Source organism: Lepidothrix coronata, unplaced genomic scaffold, assembly GCF_001604755.1.
Source record: "Lepidothrix coronata isolate B3197 unplaced genomic scaffold, Lepidothrix_coronata-1.0 Scaffold263, whole genome shotgun sequence".
NCBI lineage: Eukaryota > Metazoa > Chordata > Aves > Passeriformes > Pipridae > Lepidothrix > Lepidothrix coronata.
The window spans coordinates 460,086-478,195 of NW_016690443.1; the positions used below are offsets into that span (position 1 = coordinate 460,086).

The following is an 18,110-nucleotide window of genomic DNA, read 5'->3' on the forward strand; positions in this document are numbered from 1 at the left end:
GAAAAGGGCAGGGGTTTGTGATTTTCGTTTATTTTTCTCTCTTCTACCTGTGGCAGCAGCCCATGGTGTGCACTGTGATGCTGAGGGAGGATCTGTGCTCACTCCTTCTCTCTGCTCCTGCTTCTCTGCAGATCCCTGGGGATGCACAGGGGATTGTTAACAGGCCAAGGGGGAAATGAGGCCAAGCCAGTGGGGAGATGCTGCCAGGGGTCCGTGGGGAGGGAGCAGGGTCAGGGGAAACTCGAGCTTTCTGTGGAAGCTCTCTGTAAGCCGCCCTTCGGCTGCTGCACCTGTGTTGGAAAATACCCAGTTACACAGGAATTATTTAAGGAAATCTAATCTCAAACGTTTCCTACCCCATTGATAAAACAGCTGAGTAGTAAAAGCTCTCAGGGAGCCCGGGAGGAGGCAGATGGCACGCGCGGGCACGGACCAGCCCTGTTTGCCCCATGGAACCCCAGCAGCTGGGGCTGGGCTGGCTCCAGACCTGCCTCACTCCTATTCCCGTATTTTTGGTTAATCCTTCCCTGCAGAAGTGATGCCTTCACAGTAGCGTAAAGTGGGAGGAAAAAAATTTGGTTTTCACGTCTTTACACGTGGAGTGAGCCGTGCAGTGTCTGGGAGGTGGCTCGGCTGGACAAGGAGCGGGGACACTGCGGGACCCGCGGCCCCGTGTCCTGCCGGGGCTGGTGTTGGGAACAGGGCGATGCTGGGCAGGCTGGAGCGGCTGCCCTGGGCTCTGGGTGCTCGGGCTGCCGGTGAAGGGTGTTCGAACAGGGTGTGCTGGGGACGGGCCCGGCCTGGGGCAGGTGCCAGCAGAGGGAGCTGAGGTTGTTCCTTGCCCGCAAAACCCTTCGGAGCTGCGGGACGTGGCTTTTCCAGGCTCCCGGACCTGCTGGTGACAGCGGCCAGGCAGGTCCCCGTGTCCCCGTGCACTCCCGGAGCAGCTGCTGCCCTGGCTGGGCTGGGCAGTGGGGTGGCACTTGTCACCTGGCCTGTCACCACCACTGTGAGGCTGGGGCAGTGCTGCCGAGCCAAGCAGGAGCTGCTGGGCCGGGACACCGTGGGCAGGACCCCCCTGGCTGGGGATGAGGAAGGGTCTGCACAGCAAGAGGTCCATGTCGTGTCCCAGTTTGGAGGGGGATGAGGAAGGGTCTGCACAGCAAGAGGTCCATGTCGTGTCCCAGTTTGGAGGGGGATGTCTGCTGTGGAGAAAAGGGGGTCTGGGTACTCTGCTCCCACTGCCAGCCCCAGGGCGATGCACAGCTCTGCAGGAGGGAGGGAGAGACCCTCAAACCTCGGGGCTGGGGTAAGCCAGGCCCTTTTTTAGGAAAGTATCCCTCAGGATGGGGGTTTCAGCCTCCCCTGGGGCCAAGTCCCTTGTGCTGCTGGTGTGGAGCAGCCGGGCTCAGCAGGGTCTGTGCAGCACTGGCTTTCCAGGGGGAAACACAGCAAGAACTCACATTCCTTGTTATCTAATCTGCTGCCTTTTCCCTCCTCGTTGTTTACCATGGCTGGGTTTCCTCAATTAATTGACAGCTGCAGGCTGGGCTGTGACGTCAAACTGCAGCAGTGAAGCCCCAGACCCAGGGTGGCACTGGAGCCCCTCATGCCCCCGTGAGCCCAGCGGGGCAGTGACCCTTCTGGTAGGTGGCAGTGAGAGAGGTGCCTGAGGACTGGCACTGCTGTGGTGGGCAGCAGAGAGGGTCCCTGTCCCCAGCAAGGCCACAGGAATGTCCCAGCCACGCTCAAGGGACACTTGAACCCGTCCTGTCCTGCCTTGGCCCTGGTGTCCCTGTGCTGCACTAATTGGGGCTGTTGGTGGCCAGAGCAGAGCTTGGCTGGATTCTGCAGGGAGTTGGGCAGTCGTGGCCACTGCAGCCACTACCTTTCCAGCCACCTGGGCAAGTGCCCATTGCTTCATCTGCCCCAGGAGAGGGGGGCTGGGCAGGCCTGGGCTCGTCCTTGCTCCCCATCACAGGACTGAGAGCTCTCTGTGGTGGCTGGTGAAGGTGTAATGTCATCTCCTTCCTGACCCCCTTGTGGGTGTCCCTGCCTGCTACCCCAATCCTCCCAGGCCTGGCAAGACACGGCAGCAGCCCTAAAGCATCTGTGCCTGATGCCATGGTCTGCAGTGGGATGAGGAGAGGAGGACAAGCTCCCAAACTATGGCTTTGGAGCATCCTGGTTTGTCCATCTTGTTAAGGAGGTGGTGAGTGGGCACTGACAGTGTGTGGGTGCCTCCCTGAGCAGGGGACCCTCCTCGGGAGGAGCTCAGCTGCTCTGCCTTGCCTGCGGGGACCAGGCTGGGAGGAAGCAGGTGACAGTGCCTGAGAAGCAGGTTTGTCAGAATTTTAAAGGGATCTAAATCAATAGCGATAAGGAAACAATTATTTAAAGAGCAAACAAATGGAAACTGCTAAATGTACCTTTTTTTTTCCCTTTTTTTTTCTTTTTTTTTTTGCTGGTGAAGGGTGCAGGGCTTGCAGGGCTGGTGCTGCTGAGTGCCAGGAGGGGTCCCTGCTGGGGCTGGGGCAGGGCCTGCCCTGGGGAGGGCAGTGAGGGACAGCACTACTTGCTCAGCCCAGCCCCAGCCAGCCTGGAAATGAACCTCACAGGACAAAGTGTTGTTTCATCCCACCAGGAAAAAGGTTTTATGGGTCATCTGGAAATGCTAATCCTCAGGTGAGCCCGTTGACAGTGTCACAGCGTGTGCTGGGACAGTGTCAGCAGGGACGGGGGCAGTCCCAGAGTGGCTGCAGGGACGTGTCCATGTGCTGCCTTCTCCCGCTGGCTGCAGTTTCAAGGGGAAGGAGCCGGGACTGGCTGCTGAGGCCAGGCAATCCCTGCAGAGCAAGGATGTGTTTGCTGCACCTCCTACATGGAGCTGGAGATCCTGCTTGGGTTTGTGGCAGGGCCAGGCTGCAGCTGGAGCCCATCCCTGCTCCATGGGGAGCCGTCCCCCCACCCTGCCCGGTGCTGGGGTGCTGGTAGAGGATTCCTGTTCCCCCAGCCAGGCCTGTGGCTGTCACCACCGGGGCTTTGTCTCAAAGGGCAGCTTATTCCCATCCTTCCTCTCCCATGGCGTTTTCATCGGCTTTTGGTTGAGGATTAGGCACGTGTTGACAGAACAAACATTTTACTGCCCTCAAAATCCACTGCTGAGGAGAGAAGCGATGTCCTTGCTCTGCCAGTGCCTGAGCCAGCCCCAGGATGAGGAAAGCCAGGATAGGGAGAGCTGGGATGGGAAGAGCTGGGCTTGGGGCCGGAACAGCCCTTGAAGGAGAACACGGAACCATTTCGGGTCACATCCCACACCAGGGCCAGAGCTCTGGCTCTCTGCTCCCTCACAGAGCATTAGTGACTTTGTGCTTTAATATCCTGCCCTGGGAAACCAGGGATGCCACAAGGAATACTGCCTGTCTCTGGCAGGGCTTTGTCAGGTGCTGGTGCCCAGGTCTGTGGGGAGCTCTGTGTCCCCCCTGCCCAGCTCCTGGTATCTGTCACAGCTCCCTCCTCCCCAGACCAGGCTCCAGGAATGGTGGCTCCTCAGGGTGTCTGGGCAGCTGAGGAGACCAGGGGTGCCCATGAGCTGTCCCCAGGGTCATGTGTTTGTCAGGGAAAAGTAAATCCCTCCAAGCTCTGAGGCCAGCCCAGGGCCTGCGCAGTGGGGGAAAGCAGAACATGTGGGACCTCATTTGGGGTCCTGCCCCTCTCCAACACCATTTTTTCCCTATGTGAGCCCCCAGGTCCTGGCTCCTTGCTGAGCCCCCAGGACGAGGTGTCTGAGCTGGGCGATGCTCACGGGAGTGACACGTTTCCTTCGGAGCCGGGTGAGTCACGGCTGAGTCATGGCTGGCTCTGCTGAGCAGCTCCATGTCCCCTGCAGCCCCAGGGGACCCACAGCTCCATGGAATGCTGTAGGATGTGAAGCTGCCTCATCCCTTGTGGGGTCCCTGCCCTCTGCACAGGGGGGCACAGGGGAGCACAGGGGAGTCCTCCCCTCTCTGCTCCCCTGGGGCTGCAAATCTGGCTCAGCAGGTCAGGAGCAATAGGAGGGGAATGCCTCTGGTCACCCTGCAGCCCTTCGCCTTCCAACCCCACCAGCTCTTACTTTGAGCTGAGACCGGGCTGAGTGTGGGTTTTGTGGTTGCTTTTAGGGCCTTTCCTCTGGGGCAGAACCTTCTGCAGGCTCTCCTGGGCTGGTCAGCACAGGAACCAAGGGTAAACCACTGCCAAGAGCCTCCCCTGCTCCTGGGGCACCGCGTGCTGCCCCAGCGTTGTGTGTCCTCAGGAGCTGCCTGTGCCTCCCGCTCCCCCCCGGGCTGCTCCCCTGCCCAGCGGCTCCCACGCTCCCTGGGCTGACGCTCCGTGGGGCCGTTATGCCCGAGGATCGTTTTGCATGTGGGGAGAACCAGCGGCAGCAGAAGAATGAATTTGCATTTCTCAGTGGCACCCAGTGTGGGAACCGAAGCCGCGGAGGGTTTCGCTGCCGCTCGGCCCGCGCGGGGCTGTGTGAAAAGACAACATCCCGTCTGCTGGCACCGGGCCCGGCCCGTCTCACCTGGCTGCCCGTGTGTGCCTGGGAACGGCCCCGGGCCCACAGCACAGCCAGGCCCTGCTGGCCCCGCTGCCCCATTCCCGGTGTGCCGGCGGGATGAGGGTGATGGTGAGGAAACAGGAGTACGGTGCCCGTGGGACTTATTTTGGGGGGTTCTCTCGTACTGGGTGTGATCTGGGGTTCGTGTGCTGATGCAGCAGCTGCATGAAGAGCCCAGCGCAGGACCCTTCCCCGCACAGGGGGTTTCCCTCCTCTGCACCCCAAATCTCTGGTGGCAGTGACAGTGTGGGGGGAGCCGTGACCTTTCCTCACCCTGCAGGGAGCGGGACGCGCCCAGCCTGCCCTGAGCCCTCTCTTCCTGGCACTGCCATGCGACCCACAGCCATTTCCAGGCTTTTAATCCCAAGAGACAAAAGCAGGAGTTTAACGCAACTGGAGGAAGAAAAGAGCAGGGCTTTGGGCAGGGAACAGCAAACACAGTGGTGGATCTGCTGCTCCTGCGACCTCCCCTGCGTCACCCGGGTTTGCACTGGCAGCGCTTGGCCCAGCTGGGAACCCAACCCGGGGGGTGCTGGGGGAATTGGGGTGGCCAGGGTGGAGAGCTGGTGGTCCAGGGGCCGGTCTGAGGGCCGTGCTGCCACCATCCTGGCATCTTCACCCACCTCCAGCTTGTCCTTCCTCAGCTGCCATCCCAGGTACAACCAGGCTGCAGAAGGGACTGTGACACCCCAGGGCCAAGCACTGTCCACCTTCTGTCACCATAGGGTGTGAAGGAGCCTTTGCATGGGGCCAGGTGAGCACCTCTGTGTCCGTGCTACCAGTGTGGAGCAGACATCCACCCTTGCACCCCTGCACGGAGTTGGCTTCTACAACACCCCCTCTTTGCACCCTCAAGGGCTGCCCTGGAGTGCAGGTGACACCACAGTCCCACCTGCAGCAGCCCAGGAGCACCAGGAGCCTCAGGCAGTGGGGATGGGACGTCAGGGCAGTGGCCAGGACCCGAGCAGGGCTGTAGTGCAGCAGTGGGGACCCAGTTGCAGAGCAGGGCCGGGAGCCCTGTCCCCTCTGTCAGGGTGGGGGCCGCAGCAATAACGTGGCTGTTTGCCCCGAGCACACACAGGGCCCTGTAAACGGGGTTTATGGCAGCAGCTGGGAGATGGAGGAGCTGGGGGGGTAATAAAGAGGAGCGGCCCTGCTCGCCCTGGGGCTGCCCGGGAAGTGGGAATGTCTGACGGGGTGAGGAGGAGTCTGAGGGCATGCAGGTAGTCTTGGCTCTGGAGCAATCCCAGCACCCTCCTTGGTAGATCTGCACGGGGTCATTGCACCATAAAAAGTCCCTCTGTGCACACCTGTGGGTTTCTGCACTCACACTCCCTGCCCTCGGGTAACTTTGGGCTCTGTTGCAGAGCACTTGTCACCTCCCAGGTCCCTTCCAAGGGGTGGGGGGGATGTATTAAAGGTACTTCAACCATTTCAACCATTTCCAGTCTCCTTGGGCTGCAGAAAAGCCTGAGTGTGCCCATCCTGCAGCCTGAGAGTGGGGATTCACCCTGATTCAGCATCGCCCTGAGGCACAGACATGGGGTGCAGGATGTGGCCTCAGAGGGACCCCGGTTCTGCACAGGGACCACCACTGTCCCCAAAGGCTGTGTGGGAACTGGAGCAGAGGAAGTCCCACCACTGCAGGGGACCAGGAAGCACAACTGCGTGTGGGGACAAGTCGGGCTCCGTGGTCTCTGTGGTTTGTGCAGTGACATCAAGGGCCTTCAATAGTTTTATTATATGTGACATGGCTGCTTATCTATTATTCTTGTGATGGAGCCAGAGATTAGTTGTGAGCAGGTGGGCAGAGATTCTTCCAGGCTGATTCATGAGTAGTTTCTCCGTGTCTCCTCTCTGGCCACGTTCCCAAGCGTTCAGAAGTTTCACGGCAAAAGGCACCGGAATCGGAGCCGATGAGTTGACAGGGAGGACAAGGAAAAGGCACTGAAAACTGTGCACACGGGGCAGAAAAGCCAGACTTCGTTTCTCTCTTTTGCTGTTCCTCAGGTGTTGCAATCTCTCCTTTCCCTGGTTTGCATGTGCAAGCAGAGCTGTGCCAGCTGCGATTGCGAAAGGCGGCGGGGAGAGCCCGGCACGGCCGGAGCCGGTGACACCCCGGGCGGCTGGAGAGGTGTCATTTTGGGGCCTTTTGCCTGGTTTTGCAGTGCTGTGCTGCCTAGCTCTCCCTGAGCCCAGAAAAGCAAATGTTTTTCCCTTTAATCTCTTATTCTTATCAAGATCCCGGTGCTACTGATAAGAGGAGCAGGGAAAGCTCTTTCAGACTGAGGTGTGAGTTGGGTAACAGGCTCCCGGACAGCCCAGGATGACGCGGGTCTGGGATGCTCCGGAGCAGGGACCAGGGACTGCTGGTGCATCCCCTCTGCCTGGTGACATCTTGCCCAGTGTCCCCAGTTGTGCTCTCTTCTGCCTTGCTCCTGCCTCCCTTGGGTGCTCTGGTTCGGTGTTTGCTCTGGTGAGGTTGTAAAGAAACCCAATAAACGAGGGTGACCTGGAGGTGGTGTCACAGCAAATCCAGCTCTCAGAGCCCATGCAAACCATAACCTGCTCCCCAAATGTGCCCCTCACGCAGCCTGGGCGTGGGGCAGCAGCACAGAGCGGCTGCAGGAAGGGTGGGATGGGCGCTGTGGCTTCCCAGCATGGCTTGGGTGAGCCTGGTGTAGAGTTCACCTGTGATCTCATCCTGCATCCTCAGTCTCCCTGGCTGAGACACCTGCATTCCCATGCTCTGGGGGAGGTAATCATGCTTGGAAGGCTGCAGCCCTGGGGCTTTGGTGGGATGCTCCTGCCCCAGGTGCCCTCAGGAGATGGTGGGGTGGGACACAGGAGCAGGTTTGGGTGCCTCTGGGGCCTTGCCCAAAGCAGAGGATGCTCCAAGTGAGGGGGCTTGGGGGGCTCTGCTATGGCTGCCAAGAGTCAGGAGCACTGAGGGGGGACACTGGGGGGCCTGGAATGCCCTCCTGGCTGTGCCACATCCCCATCCCACGTGCCCAACCCCTGGCAAAGCCTGACCAGGGACTGGTGGCTTCCCCACACAACTGCTCGCCCAGGGGTCCCCCCGTGTCCCCCACAGCCACTGCCACGTGTTCCAGGCTGTGTTTACCAAAACAGCTCCGCTGGGACATGGGAGCCCTGATCCGGGGGGAGCTTTCCCCACGATAAGATAACATTGAGGAGTTTCTAAGGGAGGCAGAAACTCCTGGTGCTGCCGATAGCAGCAAAGGCCTTTCCCAGCACCCGGGCTGGGGTCGCCTCCCCCCGGGTTTTGTTTTCCTCCCAGCAAACATTTCCCATGGATGGCTTATCGGCCCTGCTCAGGGCAGGGGGGGTCACCAGCTCTGCCATTCCATGGGCTGGGGACGGGCCACTGGGATGTGGTGACGTGGGGCCGACCTGAGCTGCACCGTGGGTGTCTGTAGTGGGGTTTGGTCTGACGTGGGTATTTAGGGCATGGGGGAGTTGGATTTTAGCAGTGCTACGTGTGTGGGAGAACCGCCTGAACTGCCCTGCCTGCTTCATGTGCTAAAAAAAAGACCATAAATACCAACTCGGTGTCTGTCTCGCTCAGAACAGCTTTTTCCTGCTTATGCCGGTGGAGACAACCTGGGCCCGGAGTGCTGCATGTTCCAGCCGTGCCCCCGTGCCCAGTCCCACCTGCAGCAGCAGGCACAGACCCCAGGCACTGGCCAGTGCCGTGTCCCCAGGGTGAGGAGGGTTTGGGTGCTGTCAGGGGCTCCCCTCACCCCCAGTGGCTCTGAGCCCTCTTGATCACAGGCTCTGTGACAAACCCCTGGTGGCTGCAGACCTTGGATAGGGGATGGTCCCAGGGTTCAGGTCAGGGATGCTCCTGGGTTATCCCTCAGGGATGCTCCCACCTGCTCTGGGAGCTGTGCCGTGGCACAGGGCCTGGCCAGGGGCTCCCAGGCATCCAGCAGGTCTCTGTGCTGCAGGTCTGACTCCAGGAAGAGCCGTTGGTCTCGTCCAGGTGAGGCTGGAAGGGGTTAACGGTGGCCGGGTTTGCCCCGCTCCCCTCCCCGGGCCCATTCGGGTCTGAGCCCGGCGCCTACCAAGGGTTAACCCGGCCCGGGCTGTTCAAACACCTCGGCTGAGGTAAGCGCCGCTTGTTTGTTCAGGTAAATAAGGAAGGAATTGGATATAATGGGCAAAGGAGGCTCTGGCTGAGCCGTGACACTCGCTGCCGGGTCCCCCTCGCACGGCTCCGTCCCTCTGCCGCCCTCGGACCCGCCCAGGGTGCCCGGGGCCGGTCCCTGTCCCTGTCCCTGTCCCTGTCCCTGTCCCTGTCCCTGTCCCTGTGCCCCTCCCGTCGGTGTCCGCCCGGAGCCGATGTGGCTCAGCCCGGCCGTGCTGCCGCCGCGGGGCCGGCGCTGAGCCGGGCAGGAGCTGCTGGACAGTGCCGGGGCCCCCCCTCGGGGCCATGCCCCCCACAGCCACCGCTCCGAGCACCACGGGGATGGCTCTTCCCACCCTGCACCGGGACCCATGTGGATTGTGAGCTGCCCGCGCACCCTCGAGGTAAGACACGACCCCCCGGCTCCCAGTGCTCCATCAGCACCCACCCGACTCACCTTCCCTCCCTTCAGGGGCTCCCACAGCCCTTTCAGCACCAGTGTGGGGAGGACAGGGGGCCGTCGCATGTCAACATCCCATCCCACAGTTCCTTGCACCTCCAGGTGCCATTAAGCCTAAACAGGGACAGGTTGTCCCTTGGCATGGGGTTCTGGCACTTCTTGGGATGGTGTCACCCAAAATTAAATGGGATTTGCTAATTTTGTGTCTTTGCAACCCCCTCTTGCTCAAGCAAGGAGGGTGGGAGCCAGGACTCCCGGGGTGGCTCCTCCCAAGCCCACCCAGCACCAGCAGGGACCCTGAGGGTCCCACCAGCCCCTGTGCTGGCAGGGACAGTGTCCTTGGGGCACCGAGTGACTGACCAGCAGCCGGGGCTCCTTAGGGAGTGGCCCAGGGCCCAGGTGGCCATCAGGGACATGCCAGCTCCAGGGTGTCTCTGTGCAGCTGAACCCCTTTTCCAGACTTGCACTGTCCCAGCTGCTCTCTTGATGGGTGTTTTTTTTGTCAGCCCTGAAGTCCCTTTGGCTGCGGGTCTGGTTTTCATGGTTCTGCTCGGTTGGTGAAACACAAACGCGGTGCGGCTGCCAAGAACCCACAATACGGGCATTCTCCGGGCTGGCAGCACGGGGGGGAAGGGGCTGCTATAAATAGGGGCTCCCTGGCCCCACATGGGGAACACCAAGCTCTGCTGCTCACCTGGGGGACACCAAGCACCAGGCTTTGGTCAGGTCACTGGCAGGTTGTGCCTGTCCCCACCACTGCTGTTTGCTCCCTGTGCCGGTGGAGAGGGCAGCCTGACCCGGGGTGTGGGGACCCGTGGGGACACCCGGTCCCCATGCCAGCAGCCATGCAGGTAATGGCAGGAGGAGCTGGGGGACCTTGGTGGTGTTGGAGGAGGCTGGTGGGGAGCTAAGGGTCCAGGACCCTTGGGATGGGCTGCATCCCTCCTGGCTGTACGTTGAGGTGAGCCCAGGGCTTGCCCTGGTCCCAACCCTGTAACCACACAGCTACCAGAGCTCAGTCCCCAGGCTGTCACCTTCCCAGTCCCCCAGTGCCCTTCCCAGTCCCTGCCCTGGCTGTGGGGAGGTTTTGGCCAGTCCTTCTCCCTCCACCCAGAGATAAGAGGGGTGCGTGGCACAGGGTTTGGCAGCCAGGAGGGACGTGGCACAGCTGGCACTGTGGGGCTCACAGGGTGGATGGGACGTTCTGACAGGACCCCAAATTGTCAGCAGCCTCTGAGCACTCCTCTGGGTCCCTGCTGCAGCTCTGGCTCGTGCAGGGACCCCAAGTCCCTTTGCCTGCTTAATCCAGGCTGCTCTGGGCAGTCTGGGACAGCTCTGGGTGCCACATGTCCCTGGTTCCTCCTGGCACAGCACAGCATGTCCTGTCCCTGTCCCTGTCCCTGTCCCCAACCTCAGCCTGGGCTGGAGCTGACCCTGAACCCTGGCCCTGACCCCCACCCCTGCTGCCTGGGAAGGGCTTTGGGAAGTGCCTGGGGGTTTGGGAGACATCCCGGGTGCCACAGGCAGCACCTCCTCGTACCCTGGGCCAACCCTGGGCCCACGGGGCTTCCCGAGCGCTCCGGCACAACCTGTTCCACCGCGGATTTGGTTTAATTAACGGACCCATTGTTCGAGGGTGGGGGGTGGGTGAATTTCTGATATTTATTTTTTTTCTCGCTCCCAAGGGCTGATCCCAGCACTGCACCACTGCTGGGGCCCTGAGCCATGGGGGGTTGCCTTTGCCAGGAGAGTTTGGGGTAACGTGGGGGGTCCTTGGCCCCATCCCCCTTGGCTGTGAGATCCATGTGGGGTTGGGTCCCTGCAGAGCTGCAGAGCTGAGCTGTGACCCAGCACCACCCACAGCCCTGGGCTCACGCTGGCCTCGTGTCCTGGAGAGTGCAGGAGCCCCATCCCAGTCCTGCTGCCCCATCCCAGTCCTGCTGCCCCATCCCAGCCCTGCTGCCCCATCCCAGCTGTGCTGCCCCATCCCAGCCGTGCTGCCCCATCCCATCCTGTGGAGCTGGGGCCTCACTCAGCCCGTCAGCAGCCAGGGAGCCTCTGCCAGGGCTGATGTAACACTCAGTGCAGCCTCGTCCAGCTCGGGCAGGGAGTGGGAAGGTTTTGGGAGTCCCATGAGGGTTAGTGCACTTGGGGCTGCCCCTCCAGCTCTTCTTTTCCAGGGGAAATGCAAAAAGGGAGAGAAGAGGAGAGGGAAACAGCCACCCAAAGCAGCTCCTCGGCACAAACAGGTCCCACCCATCCCGGCTGCTGGAGCAGGAGAAAGTCAAACAGTGGCCCCCGCCCTGAGAGTACAGTGCCCTTGGTGGGGCACGGCACGGGCTTTTGGGGACACTTCCCAGGGTTTGGGTCCCTCTGGTCCCAGCTGGGATGAGGGGAACAGGATGAGGATGAGGCTGGGGCTGTCTGTCCTGCCGTGTCCATGTACAGGTCCACAGCCCTGCTCTGCCATGTGTCCGGTTTACAGCTGTGGAGGGCGGAGGATGCACCATGACCTCAGAGCATTGGAGGCCTTGGAGACCCCCATCCCCTCCCCAGACATCCCCATGGCCGCCACCGTCCAGCTGCACAAGCTGTTACCACTTCCCTTTTGTGCCAGGAGCAGCGTGGGGCTGGATTTAGGGCTGATCTCCTACAGCTCTTCTTTTAATCCCAACCCAATCAAGGAGAGCTTTGGAAGTCGGTGCCATCTCTCAGGGAAACTGTTTGGGTGGTGGGGGCAGCTCAGTGATCTGGGCACCCCTTCTCCCTCCTCCTCCTCTCTGCAGTGCCACGGAAACCGTTCAGGGACACAGACTCCAGCTCTTAACCCAGAACCCCTCCCCAGGTCCCCGTGGGCTCAGGCTGCCAAGGGGCTGGTTAGGTGTCCATGGTTCCTCTGTGTGTTTTTTTTGAGCTCTCCAGGCTTTTCCAAGGGTGAAGTGATGGGCATTTCCCCCTCGCTGGCGTTTGGAGCAAACAGGACACCCCATTTCCCTGGCCAGTGCCCCCTGTTCTCCCTTCAGGGCTGCCTGGTTTCCTTAGGGGGGCTTGGCATGCTCCTTTCCCAGTGTCAGCTCTGTTGTTAAAGCTCCTTTTTCTGCTTTTAAACCACCAATTTTGGATGGTTCTTCCTTTTCTTCTTGTAAAATGCAATGCTGGAGGCAGAGGAGCTGGGCAATGGCCTGGCCATGCCCATCACCAGCTTCTCCCTGGCAGGGGCTTCCCCTTCCCAAAGCCTCAGGATGGCTCTTGGGGAGGTTTATCCATGGATGGAGCCATTCCCTGGTGTTGCCATGGAAATTCAGCAGGTTCATCCTCTTCTCCATGGTCTCCAGGACTCCCTGCGTACGGAGACAGATGGGGACAGGCTGATTTTGGGCAGTTTTTCTTGCAAGAGAGTGAGGGTAATTGCAATTATCCTTTCTTGCAAGCAAAGTTCTCATCCGGGGGTTGGCACTGGTGACCAAGGGCTGGGTGCTGTGGTGCTGGACTCGGGCTCACCGGGGAGATCTGGGGTCTGGGGGCTGCTGTGCTGGGGCACCCTCAGGTGGCAGCAGAAGGAGGGGTTTTCCATGCACAGAAATGTGTCCTTGTGGCTCAAGCATCCCCTGTCACCCCAGGGCTGCCCTGTTCAGGTGTCAGGAGCCCCCTCAGTCCCCTCCTGCCTCATGCCAGGGCCTCAGCTCCAGCTGGGACTGAGCTGCTGCCAGCCTGGTGTGCAATCCATGGGGAGACCCTGAACACCCGGGGGGGTCAGATCCTGCCAGTCTGCTGTGCTCCTTCTCCCTGCCAGCTGCTGCTGCTGGTCCCCCCAGCTGAGGACAGCCCCCCCAGCCGTGGCTGACCCCGAGCCCGCACTCATCCCGAGGTTTGCAGGGCACCGTGGGGCGAATTTGGAGGTTTTTTCGTCTCTAACAGGCTTAGTTCCTCCCTTTGTGCCTGGCTGCTGGGCGGGAAGGCAGGAGCAGCACCGGGCTAAGCTCTGCTCCTCTCTCCTCTCCGGGCAGGTTTGGAGCCGGTGCTGAGCGGAGGGATGGGCAGTGCCAGCCCCGGGCTGACCGCTCTGCCCCCCGGCCGCCTCGCCTGGCCGGACCCTGCGCCGCTGCCGCCGCCCCGGGACCCCGGACCCCGGAGCTGGGGCTGCCCGGAGAGCCCCAGCCCCCCCGGCACCCCCGAGCAGCCCCTGCCCGCTTTCTGCCTGCACTACTTCGACATGCTCTACCCCGAGGACGTGGCCTGGGCCACCAAGGGCGTGGGGGAACCGTCCCCCGGCGGCGCCCAGGGCGGGCGGGAGGAGGCGCGGAAGGAGCCGGAGCAATGTCCCGTCATCGACAGCCAGGGCCTGGGGCTGGGGCCCGAGGGGGACCTGCAGGCCAGCCTGCCCCTGGAGGAGCACTCGCTGGAGCAGGTGCAGAGCATGGTGGTGGGAGAGGTGCTCAAGGACATCGAGACGGCCTGCAAGCTCCTCAACATCGCCGCAGGTGGGTGCCCCGGGCAGGGAGGGACGTGCTGGGGTGGGAGCCAAAGCCACGCTGCACTTTGGGGGCTGCAGCCCATGGGGGGCTTGGGGAGCGAGGCTGCCCCCAGGGAAGGAGGGTACGGCTCCTGGGGCTGCTGTGGGGGGAGCTGGCTGGCTCTGCTCACCCCACACCTCCAGACCCCACGGACTGGAGCCCCGGGAATGTGCAGAAGTGGATCCTGTGGACGGAGCACCAGTACCGGCTGCCGCAGATCGGGAAGTCCTTCCAGGAGCTGTCAGGGAAGGACCTGTGTGCCATGTCTGAGGAGCAGTTCTGCCAGCGCTCGCCTGCCTGTGGTGACATTCTCCATGCCCACCTCGACATCTGGAAGTCTGGTGGGTGCCAGGGACTGGGAGGGAGCTGGGGAGGGTGGGCAATGCAGGGCGTGCAGCAGGAGATCCCCTCCTGACCCCCCACTCCTCCCTTCCAGCCGCCTGGATGAAAGAGAAGGCTGCCCCCGGAGATGTAAGATACTGTGGTGAGTTCTGTGTGGGCTCAGCTCCACTGGCCCTACTCCTGCCTCAGGCATGTCTGGGGTACTTTGAGGGGGTCCCTCCCTGCTTAATTGCAATTATCTGGCTCACTGGAGTGGCTGTTGCTGTGAGATCTGTGTGGTTACACAGATCTGCCCCAGAGCAGCCCCAGGGCTCTCTGCAAAGTGCAGCAAAGGGGGAATGGCCACGAGACCCTTGCTGGCCCCAGCCCACATCCCCTGCACCCCTGCAGGCTACACAAGGCAGGACTGAGCTGTTCTTCCTGCTCCAAGATGAAGAGGAGAAAATGAAGATTCCAGACCCAGTGCCTGGTCCGAGTCTGGCACTGAGCTGGGGTTTCCCAGATAACACTCGTGCAGGTCCCTGGGATGGTGCACAACAGCGAGGTCTCCCCCTCCCTCCTCTCACCCATCCCTTCCCATGGCAGGGGGTGACTCCAGCTGGGCCGACAGCGAGGTGGACTCATCCTGCGCCGGGCAACCCATCCACCTCTGGCAGTTCCTCAAGGAGCTGCTGCTGAAACCCCACAACTACGGGCGCTTCATCCGCTGGCTCAACAAGGACAAAGGTGTGTGGGGGATGCTCGGAGGCCCCGGGGTGGGCACTGGGGGGGTGGGGAGCAGGCGGGGCTGCAACCAACCCCCCGTGCCCTGCTCCTCTCCCAGGCATCTTCAAGATCGAGGACTCGGCGCAGGTGGCCCGGCTGTGGGGCATCCGCAAGAACCGCCCGGCCATGAACTACGACAAACTGAGCCGCTCCATCCGGCAGTACTACAAGAAAGGGATCATCCGCAAACCCGACATCTCCCAGCGCCTCGTCTACCAGTTCGTGCACCCGGTGTGAGCGGGACAGGCTGAGCCCCGGGAGGGACAGGGCACCTCACTGCCTCCCCCTGCCCCCAGCCACAGAAACCCTCTGCCAGCACTAAGGGCCTCGGCTGGAGTGTGAGAGGCCCCCCACCCCCAGGACCTGCTGGACACGGACCCAGAGACCCCCCATTCCCCAGCTGAGGGACCACCCCCCATGCCCTGGTGTGGGGCAAGGGCTGTGCAGAGCCCTCATCTCCCCTGGCTGGGCTTGTCCCCCCTCCCCTCCTCCCCCCGGGTGCTGCCTGCGGGTGGCTTCGCCCCAGCCATTGTTCGGGGAGGACAAAGCCTGGGCATGAGCTGGGACAATGGAACCCGCAGGGACAGGGCACCCTCAGGGACAGGACCACCTGCCCCTGCCCGTGGTGGGGCCGCTGGCCAGACCCAGTCCAGGCAGGAGCAGCCTGGCACTGCCTGCCGTGGGAGCTGTGCCCCTGGAGACCACGGGCATCCCCTCGGGACAGGTGCACCCCCTTCACTTTCCACTCCAGGACACACTTGGCTTCCCCTCTCTGCAGGGGTTTGGGGCTGAAAACGGGAGTTTTTCAAGGACCAGCTGTAAATGCGGGTGTGGGGCTGTGCACAGTGGGGATCCCCCGAGCTGGGTCCTCCACCTTTGGGCATGGGGCCACCAGAGCCCTCCTAAGATCCCAGGTCCTGTGCCCTGGCACAGGGCTTTTCCCTTGATTTGGATTTTATCTGGACTGCCTGATTCTGTGGTTTGTGAAAAGGGAGATGTCAGTTTGCTGTTTCCCTCTGGACAGTAAATCTGGATTGTGACCCGCTGAGGCTGGACTGGGACAGAGAGCTGGGGATTGCTTCACCTGTGCCTTGCACCACAGTCAGAGTTACCTGGAGATGTTGATCTTTTATATTATAGGTTTTTTTATTTGTTTATTTACTTTTTGGTTTTGGCTGGCGGCGAATTGTGGTTTAGGTTCAAATGCCGAGGGGTGGTCTGTGCTCCCGGGGATGCTTTGTGGGAGCTTAAGAGGAAAAACACCTGGTTCTTGGTATTTTGTTTTTACCTTAAAAGAGCTGCCTGTGCTGGCTCCTGTCTTTCCCTCTGTTCCACCTACTCTGTGTGTGAGTCCTGCTCCCCATCCCGGCTGGAGGGATGGAGGGCAGCCGGAGGGAGGAGAGGAGCAGGGGAAGGAGAAAAACTGCCTTGGCTTCTGGAAAAGGGGATGAAAAAACAAATAATGGGGGGGGAAAGAAGCAAAATGTGTCTTGTGATTTGCTCTGTGTGACTGACACTCCTGCAGCCAGTGCAGGGGCACCAGGAGGGTGGGCTGGGGGTGCCCCAGATCTGGTGGTGCCCCAGATCTCGTGTCCCTCTGGTGACCCCTCCGGGTGTCCTTCTCCAGATCCTCTGCCAGGGTGGGGGAGGGCAGGTGGTGGCATCAACTTGCTGTGCCAGGGCTTTCCCAGCCTCGGGGAGTGCTGGGTCAGGGCTGGTGCTGGGAATGGCCCCAAAACCTAACGAGCTCCCCAGGGGCTTCTCAAGGCTTTGTCTGGGAGGGGCACAGGAGTCCCCAAAGGCAGTGGCTCTTCCCCCCTCCCAAAGCCCCCAAGGACCCCAGCAATGCATCCGAGCCCCCCACCCCTCTGCAGCCCAGAGCCTGGGGGGGAGTCACTACCTGGGGGTGCAGTGGCTGTGACTGTGCTCTCTGGGCTGCAGGGGGTCTGTAGCCCCCCAGCCTCCCCCACGGGGGGCACACGGCGGCAAAAGAGACCCCAGAGCCAAGAACGCGGACAGAGCTCGGTTATTTTCTCTTGCTGCTTTTTGTTGTTGTATCCACTGAAATACAATCACGATATATATATATATTATATATATACTTCTTAAATTACACAATCGATGTACAAAAACCGGGGTGCATTGCTGAGACAGGTGGTTGGTTGGGTCTTTTCTGACTTTGTGGTTTTTTTCTGGTACCTGGCAGGGGCCGGGCGGCTCCCGCCCACCATGCCCAGCACACGGTGCTTCCACGAGAACACTGGATCCCTGGGGCCAAAAAATTCACGAACCAAAGGAGGGGGCGGGACAGGAGCGGGAGGAGCGTGCAGGAAGCTGATGGCATCGATGCTGCTAAGGGTGATGGTATGGAAAAAAATGAGAGGTGATCTGTAGGGAAGAGCTCGGGGTGACAAATGCACCCGAGGCAGAGGGGTGGGGTGGCCGTGCTGGGGGCAGCACCCGTGGGGGCTGCAGGGCTGCTGCCCACCCTGCGGCCGCTGGCAGAGCCCAGGGGAGGGGGGGCAGAGCCCCTCGAGGACAAGCAAAGGGCAAAGCCTGTGGCCATTCCCCTGCCTTGGCATGCCTTGTTTTCAGTCGTCTTCACCAGGCAGCTGCTCTGCCCGGGCTGGGTCTGCTGCCTGTGCCAAGCCCTCCTCCTCCTACTCCTCCTTCTCTTCTTCTTCCTCCTCCTTCTCTTCTTCTTCCTCCTCCACTGGCTGCAGCTGCTGCTGGTGTCCTGCAAAGCTGGATGAGGCTCACCCCCCTCCCTCATCTGCTCCTGCCTCTCTTCAGGAAGGGGGTGGACGGAGACCATCCCCAGCCACGTCCAAGCCAGTCCTCACTATCCCAGGCTGGGCGTGAAGGTGCTTCCAGCAGCACTGGGCTGTGGTGAGTCCTTCTCTGGACAGTGCTGGATTTTGGGGCCATCTCACCTGGATCTGGTGTGTGCTGGATACCTGCCCTCCTGAAGGGTGGTGCTGCTCTCTGCAGCACAGGCCAGGCATCAGCTCAGGAAAAGGAGGAAGCTGAGGAGATGCCATCAAGCTCCACGGTGGGGCTGGTCCCACCTCACCTGGGCATCTCAAGGATGGCCATGGGGCTGAAGGGGACCAGTCATCCCCTTCCTCGGGGTGGGAGGATGAACTGGGGAGAACATGGAAACACCAAAAAAAAAAAACCGGAGTCAGACTCCAATCCCTCTCAGTTTTCTGGGATGAATTTGGTTGGTCCCAGGAGCTTCGGCGCCGTGCATTTCAGAACAGTTCCAGCCAATCAGAA

At 61.2% G+C, this 18,110-nt stretch overlaps 1 protein-coding gene across 5 annotated transcripts; it reads left to right on the top strand.

The window, feature by feature from the left end:
* Window positions 1–8,589: 8,589 nt before the first annotated feature.
* Window positions 8,590–16,919, top strand: SPDEF (SAM pointed domain containing ETS transcription factor). 5 transcript variants are annotated; one of them, XM_017835844.1, is made up of 8 exons: window positions 8,590–8,731; window positions 9,070–9,154; window positions 13,218–13,691; window positions 13,868–14,065; window positions 14,161–14,208; window positions 14,652–14,792; window positions 14,890–15,064; window positions 15,856–16,919. In XM_017835844.1, the coding sequence occupies exons 3-8, from the start codon at window positions 13,244–13,246 to the stop codon at window positions 15,869–15,871; spliced, it is 1,026 nt and encodes a 341-aa protein (XP_017691333.1). In that variant the 5' UTR covers window positions 8,590–8,731; window positions 9,070–9,154; window positions 13,218–13,243; the 3' UTR covers window positions 15,872–16,919. The 5 variants fall into 5 exon arrangements, with proteins under 5 accessions (XP_017691333.1, XP_017691336.1, XP_017691335.1 ...); XM_017835847.1 differs by having other exon boundaries at window positions 14,890–15,049; XM_017835846.1 differs by having other exon boundaries at window positions 14,890–16,919.
* The last annotated feature ends 1,191 nt before the right edge of the window (window positions 16,920–18,110 follow it).